The 17,441-nt window shown below is 40.5% G+C and overlaps 1 protein-coding gene across 1 annotated transcript in view; it reads right to left on the reverse strand.

Moving 5' to 3' along the window:
* Positions 1-826: 826 nt before the first annotated feature.
* LOC138963219 (cold shock domain-containing protein E1-like) overlaps positions 827-17,441 on the reverse strand; it is a 31,556-nt gene continuing 14,941 nt past the window's right edge. Inside the window, exons 11-18 of the mRNA XM_070335276.1 lie at positions 17,265-17,400; positions 15,246-15,364; positions 13,842-14,014; positions 8,467-8,599; positions 7,546-7,654; positions 6,656-6,849; positions 5,606-5,769; positions 827-5,265 (exon numbers count right to left, since the gene is read on the reverse strand). Coding sequence (XP_070191377.1) covers positions 5,115-5,265; positions 5,606-5,769; positions 6,656-6,849; positions 7,546-7,654; positions 8,467-8,599; positions 13,842-14,014; positions 15,246-15,364; positions 17,265-17,400 — 1,179 coding nt within the window. The 3' untranslated portion in view covers positions 827-5,114. The remainder of the gene's footprint in view (positions 5,266-5,605; positions 5,770-6,655; positions 6,850-7,545; positions 7,655-8,466; positions 8,600-13,841; positions 14,015-15,245; positions 15,365-17,264; positions 17,401-17,441) is intronic.

The raw sequence follows: 17,441 nt of genomic DNA on the forward strand, positions 1-17,441 counted from the left end.
GGTCATTTGAGCTTGTTCCACAAAATGGTGGACAGTTTAGTTCCAGCAGCACTGCCTTTTGGCAGACATCTTGATGCATACCATTTCCTAGAAATTTCTTTTTTTCCTCAGACCTCTTACAGTGTGCATTGTTTCCAAGATGGTTTGGCAGTGCCTATCTTAGGGCAAATTCTTTCACAATGATGCTGTTGAGGCATTTGCGGTTACAATAGCCTCATTATTCATTGTGAATTCTCAGTCCAGAGCCCACCTTACCCACATGACACAATCACAAAAACAAAACGTTTGGCAGGCAGCGTACACTGTATATGGACACCCGGGTTAGCTGTGCATACAAAATGTAAACAAGAGTTAAACATTGATTGCAACAATGTTTCTTCATGTGGAAATCACAAAGCTGAATCACCAATTCTGGTACATGCATCATTGCGTACCGCTAAACGGTGACTCTACCTTATCTGCCCACCAGAGAATCAAATTCTGCACACAAGTTCAGAAAAGCCAACCTCCAAGCACACTTTACATTTACAATGCAAACATACGATAGATACCAAAATCCATATTCCACAATACACTCTTTCGCACATACGATAGATACCAAACTCCATATTCCACAATACTCGCTTTTGCACAAGCTGATACAACTTAATACACACAACCTGAAATAAAACAAGCCATTACTTATTGGCAATCATACCACAGAAAGTACATTACAGGGGGAAAAACATCATTGCCATCAAGATGGGGAGGTTTTTCCCTTGATGATATATTACAATGTGTCCATAAAAACATTGAAACGGCTGTTCTGCACTGCACTTTTTCATCATCCTTTTTTCACCCTTTAGTTAGCAACTCATTCAACACCCATTCACAATCCCATGTGGAAACTTTAAAAAAAATGAGAAGTTTTTTGCAGAAAGATTCTGGTTCACGTTTCAAGTACACAGCGTCACCGACTAGAAACTAAAAGACATGCAAACATTTTGTTCCTTTCTCCTAGTATCCGGAAATTCAATGCATCCTTGCATAAACAGAAAATGTTCATGCATCAAAAACCGCACAAACTTTCTGTAAACATCCCCTTTTCTGCACACAAAATTCAATTTTCACATGCACTTAAAACGTCAATTTCAGCAACAATTGTTCCAGTTCTTTTCAAAAGGCATGCCATAGAGCTCTGGCACAAGTATTCTTATTCCCATGCAGTTTCAAGCAATTGAACTGACAGCTGAACAACACAACTGATCACAATTTTGTAAGTACATGTACATGCATTTTGTGATCTTTGTGTTCATCTTGTCAAAAACACGGACAGAACATGCAAAAACAAGAATCCAAACAGAAAGTTGAACCAAGCAGACTGAACGCAAGAAGAAGAATAACACGCTCAAACACACTCATAACAGAAATGTGTGATACAATTTCAAAATCAAAAGCCGAGTTTACAACATCCAAACTGATGATGCACTGCATGTTTCTTGTGCATAGTCACACACAAAAAATGAAAGAAAAAAAGATTAATTGTAAATTATTTTTCTGAGGTGTACATAATGGTTTTTGATGACCACCAACAGGCACAGCATCTGAGTAGAAAGCAAAAACATGTTGACTTCTGACATCAACTGTAGTGATTCTGCTCACATTCAGGACTACTTCCAAAAATAGCCTCAAAGAAGTGACATCGCATTCTGAAAGAAGAGCAAAAATTGTGCAACTCATTCAGTGTTGGGACGATGATCAACCAGGGCTATACTGGGGGATAGCCACATTCAGTGTTGGGACGATGATCAACCAGGGCTATACTGGGGGATAGCCACATTCAGTGTTGGGACGATGATCAACCAGGGCTATACTGGGGGATAGCCACATTCACAAGTTCTACGGTCAACCGGTGGTTCTGTTCACAAGCTTCTTGTGTATCATTTCTAGCAATGGTGTCATGGCGCAAACACTTTTGTAGAAAATCTAGTACTCAGCTTCAGCAATGTTAAAGCTGCTTGGAAGAACATTCAACATTTGAAGAAAAAGAAGCTTGCCTTTGATTACAAAAATACATGTAGAAGTAGAAACCAACAAACCTACCAATTCCAAAACAGTTCTTTCTGCTAACGAAAAGAACTATTGTACTCACACTTCAAATGATACAAAGCTGATGGTCTGCACATCAAAAGGATGATCAACAAATTGCACAATATGAGATAGATTCTCAATATTGATTACAACAAAATCTTTACAAAGGATAAACAAATGTGAACAACAACTGACGCTCTAGCAATCTCTGCTTCACGAATACATAGTCATCACTCTCAAGCTATGCAAAACCCCTATATATATTCAAGGAAAACAAACACAAACGGCTACACTTTACTTTATTCGCTGATGCTTAGAAGTGTTCAAAAATTATACAGCATCTTAATTTGTTCTGAGAGGAAATAGCAGTTTAGACTACTCCTTAAAGCTCCTTTACACTGTACAATTCATGATGAAAGTTTTTTGAAGCATGGCAAAATGTTTTACATGCAATTTATGGGCAATATCCCGATTTAGTCCCGAGCCGGGTTCACTGTGACAATGTGCATACGTCTAACATTTTGTGACGCAAAAACTCGGCTAACTCGGGAATATGCCCATGTTAGAGTACACGACCTACGTTTAAAATGTTCAAATTATACTGCTTCCAATACACCTGGGCAAGTTAGTAATTGAGGAGAAGATACGTAAACTGGTTATACACACCTGCAACAAGTGTCGGGCAAGGCACTGCACTAACGAATCTGCATCCTTGAAATGCTCTTACTGCAAAACTGAGACAAACGTAATCATTGTGGAAACACTGTAGCAAATATTGGCTGATTATCAGTCAGTGCCATGTTCCTGCCTTGATCATCAGACAACGCACACATCATTCATTCAGGCATGGGAATTGGAAAAAGTAAAAAAGGCTGAAATTTTGTAAGTAATATCAAAGTCGACGGCGCGAAGCGCCTAGCCTTATTAGGGGGGTCCGGGGTTTTTATTTTCTCATTTGTTTAACCCCCCCCCGCAAAAATGTTCTCCAAAGAACCCAAATTGTGCAATTTCGTGTCATCTGAGCTCCAAGTTTGCCATTAAATTCAGTTTTCAGAACCATTTTTGCCTTCCCCGTTTATTTTTTCGGCGGACACTTTTGCTTTTTCGGCGGAACAAAAAACAAATTCGGCGGAAATTTGCCTTTCGGCGGACAATTCCCATGCCTGTTCATTACCCGCGATCATCATTTGTACGCATGTAAATAAACTGTTTCTGGACTAGAGAAAAGAAAAGCTGTCGTCTTCGTATCAAAATGATCACATTTTTGTTATCTTCAGCCTGCAGCAAACCAGAGAAAAGAAAAGCTGTCGTCTTCGTATCAAAATGATCACATTTTTGTTATCTTCAGCCTGCAGCAAACCAGAGAAAAGAAAAGCTGTCGTCTTCGTATCAAAATGATCACATTTTTGTTATCTTCAGCCTGCAGCAAACCAGAGAAAAGAAAAGCTGTCGTCTTCATATCAAAATGATCACATTTTTGTTATCTTCAGCCTGCAGCAAACCTGCCATCAATAAATTAGGGAGAAAAAAACACCAATGTGTTAAGTGACAAAAAACATAGTATACACAACGAAGAACTACAAAGACACAATCACAAACAGCGTTAGTTCCTCATGTTTCATGGAAGATAAATTTATGAGTATTCGCAACCCTTAATTACTGTTGTATGCTTTGATAAAATTGCAACATCCTTGTTAACTTATTCCAACTTAAAATGAAACTTTAAGAAACCAAAACAATTGTTAATCTCAACATCGGCAGGTGCAAAAACTCATGTTGGAAGAAAGAAATCAAGATGTTTTTATAGATTCTTGTCATCCACAGTAACTTTGTGAGACAAAAAAAACAATACCAGCATTTAAGATGGATGCAAAAATATGAAAACATCCACTTGCCAATCTTTAAACGCCTCAACATTTTCTTTGGTTATGCGTACCAATCCTTACATTTGACTCTAAAGTTACATCAATAAGCAGGTGTTGAGACCAGCAGGAAGTCATTTCGTTGTTGTACAGAACAGACAAAATAAACGCACACAAGCAGACACACATACACACAAGCAGTCATGCTGTACATCAAATTGAAGAGAAGGCACGTCTATTATGTCAACCAAGGACAAAAGGCCCTATTTTGAGTTTCACTCCTGTTGTCGCAAGACAAAATATACAACCCTGGGCTTAACACAAAAACATGTTCCTGATTTTTAGTCGTTTACAAAGTCGTAGTGAGTTTTAACCTACCTCCAGGCTCTAAGAAACAATGGGGGAAAATTAATATGCTAATACAATTGCAATCCGTACTATCTTCAAGCCAGCCAACCTTCCACAATCACCAAACAACAAAAGCATTACAAATTATGCTTTTTATTCATTGTCATCCTCATTGTCAACTCGATTCTACATGGTGTCGATTCTACATGGTGTCAATTTGACTTTATTCCGTGCATCGCTATAGTCAAATGTCAAGTCTCGTTACTCAAATCATCAGTTCCACTGTAGATTTTCTTCATTTTTTTCTAAACCATAACCCAAAGGGCAATATCACTTCTCAAAGGGTCTTTTTGCTCTAATTTTCCTTCGTTTCTTTCAACACCCTCCTTCCCCTATAAACGATCATGTCAAGCACCACAGATCTGGCCGGGCTAAGAGCATCCCTCCACTTGGACATGGGCTAAGAGCATCCCTCCACTTGGACGCATACCAACAATCACCAGCCTCGCAGCTTTCTACATAGAGTGCTCATTTCTGATCAATCAACTTTGACACAGTTGACAACAATTAATTCAGAAAAAAACGTTCACCCTAAACAGAAAAAACAAAGCAGGCTGTAGATTGTTTTGAGTTAGCCCAAACTGAAAGTTTGCACTTATCCCATGCAAAAGCCTCAAGGGATCTTCAGCGATTTACAAAATGGTTTACGTGACAAAGAGGGTATCTTCCAACCATGCAATAAACCACATCTCAAGGTGAGACTGGGTCATTTTGAAAAGCCAAGGTGAATGTGGTTGTGCTGCAGAGAGAGAGAGTGACGGAGGCACGCTGCCTTCATGAAGGGGGTTTCCAGGGGGAGCGAGGGGTGGTGAACCCTTTGGTGTTGTCGGGTCCTCGGGGCTGGCGTTCCACGATGATACGCGGGGCACTGTCGTCCGTGAAGCTCTTGAGGCGACTCATCAGGCGCTCAGGTCTCTGCCGCTCTCTGTGGAGAAAGAGGAGCAAATAATGAGAGGTGAGCATGGAATAGTCTAGGCTATGGAAATAATTGTACTGCCACAGTACTTAAGCCCGTTATGAAGAGGTCCTTTAAACCACGCAAGCCCACGTATATTTGCACCCCCAAACATGCCCTCCATCGCAGCCCCAAATGCATCCTCTACAATTCCACATTTACTCTCAGAAGTTTTCATTATGAGCACCCAGCAAAGAAATACGTTTCATGTTAATCAGCCACACACAATGTTCTATCTATCTGCTGAAATGGGAGTAAAAAGGGGGGGGGGGGGGTTTAAACAAATGAGAAAATAAAACTGTCCACTAACGTGATCTTTCTGAGGCTGCAGGCGGAGTACTTTCCATTCCTCTGGTTCTGCACGACCACAAACTCCACTTCATTTCCAGGAGAAATCTGTGCACTGTCATGAACCTCCGTCATGTGGAAGAACAGCTTCTTTCCTGATTCAACTTCATAGTCCAGGAAGCCAAACTGAAATATCAAACACTGTCATTTAGAATATGTCTCAACTGACTCATACATACAATGCATGTGCCTGTGTGCATGCATACATACATGCAAACACACAAATATGAATACACACAGAGAAACTATTCAGAGAAATCTGCAAGACAGCCCAAAACTCATCAAGGTTGACTGCTTGGTATGGACAGAAGACTTGCAACGTTGCATTAGTTCTAAATGCAGAAGAAGCAGCAGCTTACATTCATATTCAGAATACATAGCTAAGGCACAGCAGCATATGCTTTATCACCTTTACATACACTCTTACTTCAACCATTGACCATTCACAGAGATGTTTGGTTTTTACTTCCATTAGCCGGCAGAATATTCCACTACAGAGCTTCCTGGCCATACTAAACCACATGCATTGAGGTTAACCTGGGAGAAAAATAACATGGGTCATTTACCCCCCTTAAACAAATTCGGACAAAACATAGCCAAAGGAGCAACTTGAAGCGCAAAGATGGCAACAGGGTGTCCAGGGGCATACACGCAACAAATCTGTTTGTCCAAAGAAGGAAAATGGTGCAATCTGCTGCCATATGAGCTTAGATTTTGACACAGTAACATGTTACCAAAGTGCAATCTGCTGCCATATGAGCTTAGATTTTGACACAGTAACATGTTACCAAAGTGTGTCAGTGCGTTCATACATGTGGATGTGTGTGTGTACTGATGTCGGAGATAGAACAGACAAAAGCATTTTACTGCGCAGTGGCAAGTAATCTTGATGCGCCCTGAAGGGTCATTTTCAGACTGTATGCGCCAATGGCGTATGTTGCGTTTGTATACAGAACCCTAATAATTCCGCCGAGCAAAACAGTCAAGCACCTACACAAACTGGAACACATACCTGCCCTTTGACAGAATCCACCTTGGCGCGGATGTATTTTCGCTGGGCAGCAAGGGCGGTAGCCCGTAACACTCCAGTGCCCTTGACCTTGGTCACTTGGAAATTGACAATGTCACCCTTCTGCAGGAAGTCGCGTTTGTCTGCCAGGCTGGTGATGCCGTAGGGGTAGGTCTCTGGCGTTTCTCCCTCCTCCACTGTACAATCATGACAATGGCAATGTTACGTACTGTGTGGAATACTGAAAGCACTTACGTCTGCTCGTATGTGACTTGCAAACAATTAGCAGGCATGGGATCATAAAATTGTGAAGAAAAAACGGCTACACAAATTTGTCAAATTGTGCGATCTTGGGATCTAAAGAATGATCTCCGGAGCTTTCAAATATGCCAAAAATCTACCAAAAGACACTGTTCAGAAATACCTGTGCTGTTTTTGGGTGTTTTTTGTTGTGAAGGGCTGTGCAAAGGTTGCTCCCCTTGTACCAATGAGGCAAACTATCACTACTAATAAAATCGCTCAAGTGATCATAAGATTCAGTGAAAAATGAGCTCCAATGTGCATTTTTTGCAGTGTCTGCTTGATAGCATAATATGATGCCCTTTACTTTTGAAAATATACACATCAGAGCTAATGATCGCTTGGCTGCAGACTGAAAAGTTGCCACGTGCAGAATATTATGCTGACTTATACAGTGGAACCCCCTTATTAAGACCCCCCAAATATAAGACCCCCTCTTTTAAAGACCATAATTTCTCAGACTTTCTCTTCATAGCCTGTGTAACTTGACTCCCATTTCAAGACTCCCTCCTTTTTAAGACCGGATTTTCTCAGATTTTTGGAGGTCTTAAAAGGGGGGTTCCACTGTAATACAGAAAGCTGCGACCACTCACACTCTATGCCAGCCTGCACCAAGCCACAGTACTCATCCTGCTCAGGGTCCACAATTCGCATGGGTCGGATTATTCTCCCTTGCACCGTTCCTTTGGTGTACAGAATTTCCTGAGAAACACAAACGCAACAAGTGTTATAGTCTGTGTGCTTGTGTGTGTGCATGCACATGTATTTGTTAGTGTGTGAGTGAGTGTGAGTGTGAGTGTGAGTGAGTGAGTGAGAGTGAGTGTGAGAGTGAGTGAGTGAGTGAGTGAGTGAGTGAGTGAGTGAGTGTGAGTGAGTGAGTGAGTGAGTGAGTGTGAGTGAGTGTGAGTGAGTGTGAGTGAGTGAGAGTGTGAGTGAGTGTGAGTGAGTGAGTGTGAGTGAGTGAGTGTGAGTGAGTGTGAGAGTGTGTGAGAGTGAGTGAGTGAGTGAGTGTGAGTGAGTGAGTGTGAGTGTGTGTGCATGCACATGTATTTGTTAGTGAGTGAGTGTGTGTGTGTGTGTGCATGTGTGTGTACATGTAAATGTGTTTGTGTGCATGCATATATGTGTGTAAGTGTGTTACCGTTGCACATGTGTATATGTGTGTGTGTAAGTGTGTTACCGTTGCACATGTGTATATGTGCATATGCTTACACACACTTTTGCTTGTCGGTTTTCTTTTAAGTGTCATAATAACTTACACGTTTATTTACATCCACATGAGTTTTGTCCTCTGGTTGGCATGGGTTTTATTTTTCGTACAGAACCGTCTTGGCTATTTAGAAACCCTGTCAGCATGGGATGATTTTGAGAGGCAAGGAAAATTTAACAGCCTGTTCCTAAAGAAAATGATTGAAAATGATGTGTAAGTCGTCAAAACTGCATCAACGCTACTTGCACTGCAAAGCATTGCACAAGTCATTCATAAAACAACCCAAGAGGAAATATCAACCTACCTCCCCAGGTCCCACTGAACCTTTGGGCAGTTTCTTGATCATCTCTGCACTCATTTTGGCACTTTTTCGAGCTAGCGTGTATTCCACTTCATCACCAAGGTCAAGGTCAGTAGTTGCATTGCCTTCAAACGCACTGAAACACATTCAAAACAGGCCGACAGTGAGATATTTTCCCTTTAAGGGCAGACCGGGTAGGCAAAATGAGTTATTTTTGGTCTCATACACCTTTTTGGGGTTGTTGCATTTTTCACACCTTTGAACATCCTGGAATGCATTCAATAATCTGCTTTTGTCATTTTAGACATGTATTCATGTAAATAAAACCATTTTCAAACCGATGTTTTGTTGTTTTTGTCTGTGTTTTATCAAAAAAATCGAAAAAATGGTCAACTTTGGATACTCCGTACTGGTAAATGTGCGCACATGACATGACCCTTCGCTGTTCAAACTGTGTGGACATTTCCGTTCTTCAAGATGACGTCATCACCGTTGGGGAATTTCCGTTGACATAGACACAAAGAGAGAGAATCCGTTCCAACCGAAACCCCGGAATTAATATATGCAAATATATGTAGGTCAAAGGCATTTGGCGCAAGCGCAGTAGACAACTTATCAGTCCCCCGGTGTCAACAAATCCATGACGTTTTCACCGATTCAGCAGCATTTTTCAAAGTTTTGAGCTGCGGAGAACAACCCTAACATTGGAAATGTTCGGCATAGTGGCAAGAAATATCAGAGAAAGATGATCCAGCAGCAGCGAACAGTAGAAGGAAGTAACAACACTCCGAAATGAACCAACATTATCGTATTGAAGCAGACGACATTCTGAGATTCTTGACTCGACGAGGTGGGTTTTGCTTCTTTCTCTTTTCGATCTTGTTTGTTTGACAACGTGATTTATTGCACATTATGTTGTTGTTGTTGTAAGAATGTGTTAGGGTTTGCAGGTAAATGATAAACAGTTTGTGTCTGAAGTATTTTGCGTGTTTCTTGCCGCCGCACCCCCCCCCCCCCCCCCCCCCCTCCCTCCCTCCCTCGATCATCTCTGTGATATCGTCTTCACAACCCCTATTTTATTGTTCTTCGCTGGCCAGTCCTTGAGAGCTTACTATGGTGTAACATGTCATCATTATTCTTTGTCTGGGGTCAAACTGAGAAGCAGCATCTGAGCGATGTACGACTGACACAGTTTCTGTTTCTGGTCATTGACCGTAGGAAAATAAGTACCCTACTAGAGAGCGTTCTCTAATTCTAAAGGATTGGTTTACACCAGCATGGCTGACCAACCTATCATTGACAGCAATATTGTTGTCAAATCTTTTCCATTAACTAAGGAATAAAAAAATAGATCCAATTTACTTCACCAAAGAAAAAAAAGAGTTAAACTAAAGGACTGGGGATGCAACTCATGAATCAAAAGCATAAAGATCACCTGCAAACAGTGCTAGGTTTAGGAAATCTGAAAATGTATACACGCACACAGAACACACACACACACACACAAAACAGACAACAGACAAGAAACAAGCAAATACATAGCAAGTGTGATGAAATAAATTAATTTTAAAAGAAAAATATGAAAAGAAAGAAAGAAAGAAAGAAAATAATTCAGCTAGTTTCAGTATTAGTTCCTGTGTGTATGTGATTGTGTGGTTACTCAAATCCCATAGTAAACTTGACATGTAAATTTTGTGATAGGGGCCAATTAATGAATGTCTTTTGTGTGTGTGTGTGTGTTCGTCAACCGACATATGTGGGTACGAGCCGCTGAGGTGGTTGTAAGAAAACCCGCCTGGTTCAGTGGTTGGGGGCTGATTGGGATTTCTGATTTACCGGCCTAGCCAAAAAGTTGAGGTACACCCCATGTAACATGGTCATTTGCAAAATAAAGTACAAGCACTTGTTGACGTTTATATTGAGTCTTAAATTTTGCAGCTTATTACAAACAACAAGAAGAGCAAACGCTCGATCGAGTCACTTTCGCAGTTCTGAATATTATATGAGGCATCAGATGGACAGGAAGAAATTGCTATTCACAACACAATACAGATGTAAATAATTTGATGTAAAGAATAATCCTATAAAGTTTGAATCAAATCCGATGAATAGTTTCAGAGATATGATATTTCAATTTTTTTCCTTCAAGACATACCTGTGACCTTGAAAAAGGTCAAAGGTCACCAAAGCAGACGTCAAAGAGCCCGGTCACTTTTATAGTTTCCGAGAAAAGCCCAACGTTAAGTTGTGTGTTGCCGAACAGAAAAGGCTAGTTATCTCCCTTGTTTTTCTGATAACGTTCGTAAAAGGCTACAGATGTAAATACTTTGATGTAAAGAATAATCCTACAAAGTTTCAATCACATCCGATGAACTTTGTCAAAGATATAAAATGTCTAATTTTTCCTTTGACGCTGACCTGTGACCTTGAAAAAGGTCAAAGGTCAACGAAACCATCGTTAAAGTGTAGAGGTCATTGGAGGTCACGACTAAACAAAATATGAGCCGGATCGCTTTGATAGTTTCCGAGAAAAGTCCAACGTTAAGGTGGTGTCTACGGCCGGCCGGCCGGACGGCCGGCCGGACGGACGGCCGGCCGGCCGGCCGGACAGACTAACACTGACCGATTACATAGAGTCACTTTTTCTCAAGTGACTCAAAAACCATGGACAGTTGTATCAAATATTAAATCAGTGTTTGTGTATTTATTAGGTTGGAGCAAGGGGAGAGCCAGTCCTCCTGTGGTGGCAGCGAGGAGAAAGATTGACCTGATGGAAAAGTTTGCTAAACCGGAACTACCCTCTTCCACAGCAGAAACATCAGCTTTGCCATCTTCTGACCAACCATAAGAAGATACAGATACTTTGCCATCTTCTGACCCATCACAAGCAGATATGGATACTGGTACTGTGCAACGTCACTCCGCTGACATGTGTTGGGCTTTTGTCAACATTGATCAGCTCAATCTATTGCTGAAAGGTCTATATCCTGTACTGAATGCTTGTCTGATAGCAGTCTGATTATGAAAGAAGGTGATGCATCAGCCCAAGGATTTGCACAGGCCCTGCATCTGGAGTGCATATGAGTGTCCATTCAAGTCTGCAGTTGTTTACTCTTCTCCCGGTGTTTGCAACGCTTCGGGTGGTAATTTTTAAGTTGCATTTTAAATAATCCGCGTATGACCATGTTGGTACATGGAAAGGGACATTCAGCTTTACAGAAATTTGCTGCAGTGTTAGGATTGAGCACAGAAATACTGTAATTAAAATGTTGCAACTTTTGAATGGCTTGATAGCTTTGTTCCATTTGTGTATATATAATTATGTAATGTTGTTGATGATTTGTGAAGCATCATTTCTATGCAATGGAATAAGAAATCAGTGCATCCGTTGGGTTTTTATGAGTCTGACAGTTTGGTTCTGATCAATATTTTCATATCAGCACAAACACAGATAATTGACTTTTTTAATGTTTTCATGATTTTTTTTTAAATCAAAAAAATCTGATAATTTGATTATCAAATCATTTCCCCTTCATAGTTAAAGTGTTATTCTGGTTAAAAAAAACCACCCCATTAATTCAAGCTCTACTGTGGTACTAGTTTACCGGGGTACTAGTGAGACTCTTTTACATGCTGTTTTCTCTACATGTAATTTGAGACAAAATGTGGTAATTAAAATGTAACTTTTGAATGGCAAGATGGATTTGTTCCAATTTTGTATATGTTGTTTATGATTTGTGAAGCACCATTTCTGTGCATGGAATAAGAATACAGTGGATTCCTTGTGTTTTTATGAGTCCGACAGTTTCGTTTTGATTCATATCTGCACTAACATAGATGAGTTTTCAAATGATTTTTTTTTAAAAAGTCTGGATAATTTGATCGTCAAATCATTTCCCCATCATAGTAAAGTGGTTATTCTTATAAAAACATATCAATTCAGGCTGCACTGTGCTACTAGTTTGAGGTACTGGTTGGAATCTTTCAAATGCTGTTTTCTCTGAATGTAATTTTCAGACAAACATCTGTAATTAAAATGTTGCAACTTTTGAATGGCTTGATGGATTTGTTTCATTTTTGTTTATGTTGTTTATGATTTGTAAAGCGTCAGTTTTGTGTATGGAATAAGAGTTAAGTGCATTGGTTGGGTTTTTATGAGTCTGACAGTTTGGTTCTGATTCATGTTTTCATATCGGTACAAACAAAGATGGTTGTTTTCATATGATGTATATAAAAAAAATCCTGATAATTTGATTGTCAAATCCTTTTCCCTACATAGTAAAGTGGTCATTCTGATAAAAACATATGAATTCAGGGTGCACTGTGCTACTGGTTTTTTTATGTACTGGTTCAAATCTTTAAAATGCTGTTTTCTCTGAATGTAATTTTCAGACAAAACGCTACAATTAAAATGTTGCAACTTTTGAAAGGCTTGATGGATTTGTTCAGTTTTTGTATATGTTGTTTATGAGTTGTACAGCATCAGTTCTGTGTATGGAATAAGAGTTCAGTGCATTGGTTGGGTTTTTATGAGTCTGACAGTTAGGATTTCATGTATTTTTCTTATCAGAACTGAACCGGTAACTGAAAATGCTAAATTAAAATAATATATTGCTTAGAAATGCTTTTCGATACACAGAATTATTAAACACACACATATTGCTGCAAAGAAGAAAAATTGGATCAAAACATGCACTGGTTCACAAACTGCAACATTTTAAAAAAAGCACATTTTATAATGTTTTTCTCACATTTTGGTGAATAAAACCCCCCAAAATTGCTTTTCACTCAAAATTTAAAATGGTTTCCCTTAATTAGGTTATTCTGCTTGCAAAAATCAAACAAGCAGCAAGCTGTTTCCAAAATAAAAAAAAAAAGTGCTTGCCTACCCTGTCCCCCCTTAATAATGAACTGCATTTTATGTGAGGACAAGAATTTACTCCTAAAATGCCTATCATCTGCTCCAATCATTCAAGTAATCATGTCAAAACATTTTCAATAAATGACGCTGCGGCTGTACGAGAGTTTACTAAAGGCTCAGATATCCCTCCCACCCCCTTCATATTATTTCTCTATCATAATAACACACAAAGCCCTGTTGATATATTGCCTTAATAAGTCCATTCTCAGATCAAGAATTACCAGTTTTTATCGCGTGTTCAGTTCCTCCAAAACTGGGCATAGAGTAAATACTCTTGAGTCAAACTTTCCCATGTGACATTATAGGCCAGTACCTGGCGAGGGGTGTGTCTGAATCTCCTGGACAAGGAGCATGTGTGTTAAGCTTGCCTCACTAAAAGCAAGGGTATTCACTCTTTCACAACCCATACAAACCCGACAGAGTTATTTACAGAGTTTGTCTATTTAGCTGAGCTGACCTAAAGTGAAAGAAGACCTCCTGGTCGTGCTTCTCGTTCTCGATGAAGCCGTAGTTGTCTTTGAGTGTGGCCACAAAGCCCTGGCAACGATTGTTGGCGCTGCGGAACAGAACCTTCACGTTCACCGCTAGTTGTTTGGTGGTCGACTTTTGTTCCCCGATCTGAAACTCCACCTGCACACACACAATCAATAATGAGTTGAAGTTACTTGAATGTGTCAAGATAGCAGCCCCTACTGAAGATACCATGCACGCATACCGACATGTGGTTAAAAATCCAAGTAGCTAGTGGCCAGTAGTGTGAATACAACAAACAAACAAGTCGCGTAAGGCGAAATTACAACATTTAGTCAAGCTGTGGTACTCACAGAATGAAACTGAACGCACTGCATTTTTTCACAATGACCGTAGTCCGCCGCTTGTGCAAAACTGACGAGCCTGTTCAGCGCGGAATTGGTTTCGCTGTGCTGCATAGCACGCTTTTCTGTACATCTCTTCGTTTTAACTTTCTGAGCGTGTTTTTAATCCAAACATATCATATCTATATGTTTTTGGAATCAGGAACCGACAAGGAATAAGATGAAATTGTTTTTAAATCGATTTCGGAAATTTAATTTTGATCATAATTTTTATATTTTTCATTTTCAGAGCTTGTTTTTAATCCAAATATAACATATTTATATGTTTTTGGAATCAGAAAATGATGAAGAATAAGATGAACGTAATTTTGGATCGTTTTATAAAAAACATTTTAATTACAATTTTAAGATTTTTAATGACTAAAGTCATTAATAAATTTTTAAGCCACCAAGCTGAAATGCAATACCGAAGTCCGGCCTTCGTCGAAGATTGCTGGGCCAAAATTTCAATCAATTTGATTGAAAAATGAGGGTGTGACAGTGCCGCCTCAACTTTTACAAAAAGCCGGATATGACGTCATCAAAAGTATTTATCGAAAAAATGAAAAAAACGTCCGGGGATATCATTCCCAGGAACTCTCATGTAAAATTTCATAAAGATCGGTCCAGTAGTTTGGTCTGAATCGCTGTACACACACACACGCACAGACACACACACATACACCATGACCCTCGTCTCGATTCCCCCCTCTATGTTAAAACATTTAGTCAAAACTTGACTAAATGTAAAAACCATGACAGGTTCAAACTCTCGAAGATGGTATATGACAACAAAAGTTTACATACAGTATTTCAAAACTAGAACAGGAAGAAAGTCTCGTAGATGGAATATTCATCACACATGACATTCAGTAGCACAATAACTAAGCTACTGTGTTTTCAGGAGATGACACATGACAGAAGAAGAGGCATTCAACAGACTTCCCCAGACTAACAAACTAACAAGAAAGGTAAGCATTTGTTAACTTGCTCACTGCAGCACCCACCTTATCTCCGTAACGAGGGGCGGTCTTCAGGTCCAGATCTTTCATCAAGTACGTGATGTTCTGAATCTTAGACTGGAAGTCGTAGCGAATGCTGCCAGTATCTGCCTCTTTGTTTTTATCTGCAACACAATTCACATTCATGGTTTACTTCTCCTGGAGCTACCAGCAAATTCTGTATCTAACATCCTCTCAAGCAGTGGGGCAGAAATTTCAAAACCCATGGGTTACCAACAAAAATGTATTTTGTTTTCATTTATTTTGTATGAACCAACGAAGAAGTGACCGATAATGACTATTTTGAATATTATATCTATTCCAAAACTAAAGGAAAGCAGAGTAAGCTGTTAACTCCCCACAAGAAAATACACAGATTTCAATCAAAATGCAAGAGCAAGATTTCAACAAAAAAGTACATTCCATACCCCCACTCACAATACAATAGCTCAACAACAAGAATTAAAAAAAAAAAGAATAAATACTGATGTCTTTAGTCTACAACCTGCCTCCCAAAATAAAAATTGCTTTAAACCACAGACTTTTCTTTTATAAACTTATAAAATAAAAACTCGTGACTACCGTAAAATGTACATGGCACAACAAATTACAGGGGTACATCACGAAGCGTCCCGGTACCGAAGCGTCCCAGTACCGAAGCGTCCCGGTACCGAAGCGTCCCGGTGCCGAAGCGTCCCGGTACCGAAGCGTCCCACTATAACGCGTCACAGGGGTACCGGGACGCTTTGGTACCGGGACGCTTCGGGAAGCTCCCGCGCAGTAGGGCACGAAGCGTCCCGGTACCGAAGCGTCCCGGTGCCGAAGCGTCCCGGTACCAGTCACCACGCACATCCTCGGCTCGCATGCCAATGTATTTATAAAGCAAAGGGAATGCCTGTAATTCACACAGAGCAATCACTTGGTCTTAAACGTGCACAAGACAAAATCTTTCATACTGGGGGAGCGAGCCAGTCTGAAGAGTACTCGGGTCCAGCGCGAGCGTTTTTTATTACCCAAATTAACCCAAATGATACAATTTAAAAGTCGGAGGCAGAACTGAAAAGACTTTTTCCGACGCTCATGCTTAGTGAAGCCAGAAAGCGTGTGTGGTAACAGACATATCCCTCTTGTGAACGGAAGCCTACGGACTTTCCCCCCGAACTTGTCCACACGGGTACAGTATTTCCAAATTGGTGTGTTGTGAGTACAGATCTAAAGTAAAGTTGGGGAAAAGTTGGACAAAAAGTGATTTTTTTTTTACCGAAAGCAAATCAAGGTCTGTGCAAAATTAAAAAAATCAGTGAAGTCAAGGTCAAATCAAGGTCAAGATTAAATTAAAAATAAATAAATATGGTTAGTCAAGTCAAGGTCAAATCAAGGTCAACAAGGGCGGATCTGGGGGGGTGGGGGTTACACGGGTTACGTAACCCCACCCCCCCAAAAAAGAGGTAATTTATTGGCTCAGGATGCACCAGATAGCTCTATTTTGCTTCTTTGGATAAAAAAAAAATCCGGGGGGGCATACCCCCGGAATCCCCCTAGAGGCTTAGGCGCCTTCGGCGCCGTCAACTTGTATCTTCGCAGTCATTTTGTAACCCCCCCCCCCCCCCCCCCCTCCAAAGTGAATTGATCCGCCCTTGGTCAAGGTTAGTCCTGTGACGCGTTATAGTGGGACGCTTCGGTACCGGGACGCTTTGGTACCGGGACGCTTCGGTACCGGGACGCTTTGGTACCGGGACGCTTCGGTACCGGGACGCTTTGGTACCGGGACGCTTCGGTACCGGGACGCTTTGGTACCGGGACGCTTCGGGGTGTCCCCAATTACAGTGCAAAACAAACAGACTAATAAACAGTTATCACCACTATTTCCAATCTGTATTAACAAGTTTACAAACAGATGAATGTAAACATTTGTAAAACAGAAACAATCAGTCTCACTACATTGCAATACTCATTCTTCTAGCAATCTTATCAACATATCAACATATCAATATATTAAGGCCTTCTTCTAGTGCAAAAACTCACTCTGGTTTTTGTGGGTTGCTGGCTCCCTGTCGATGGTACCCACGTACAAGGCAGGGAGGACGCTCAGGAAACACACCGAGCCCTTCGCCAACACTTTGATACGTGTGGCTATCATGCGACTGGCTGAAGAGGGGTCCTGAAGATACATGAAGAAAAACACATAACCATAAGACGCAT

The sequence above is a fragment of the Littorina saxatilis genome, linkage group LG3 (genome assembly GCF_037325665.1).
Source record: "Littorina saxatilis isolate snail1 linkage group LG3, US_GU_Lsax_2.0, whole genome shotgun sequence".
NCBI lineage: Eukaryota > Metazoa > Mollusca > Gastropoda > Littorinimorpha > Littorinidae > Littorina > Littorina saxatilis.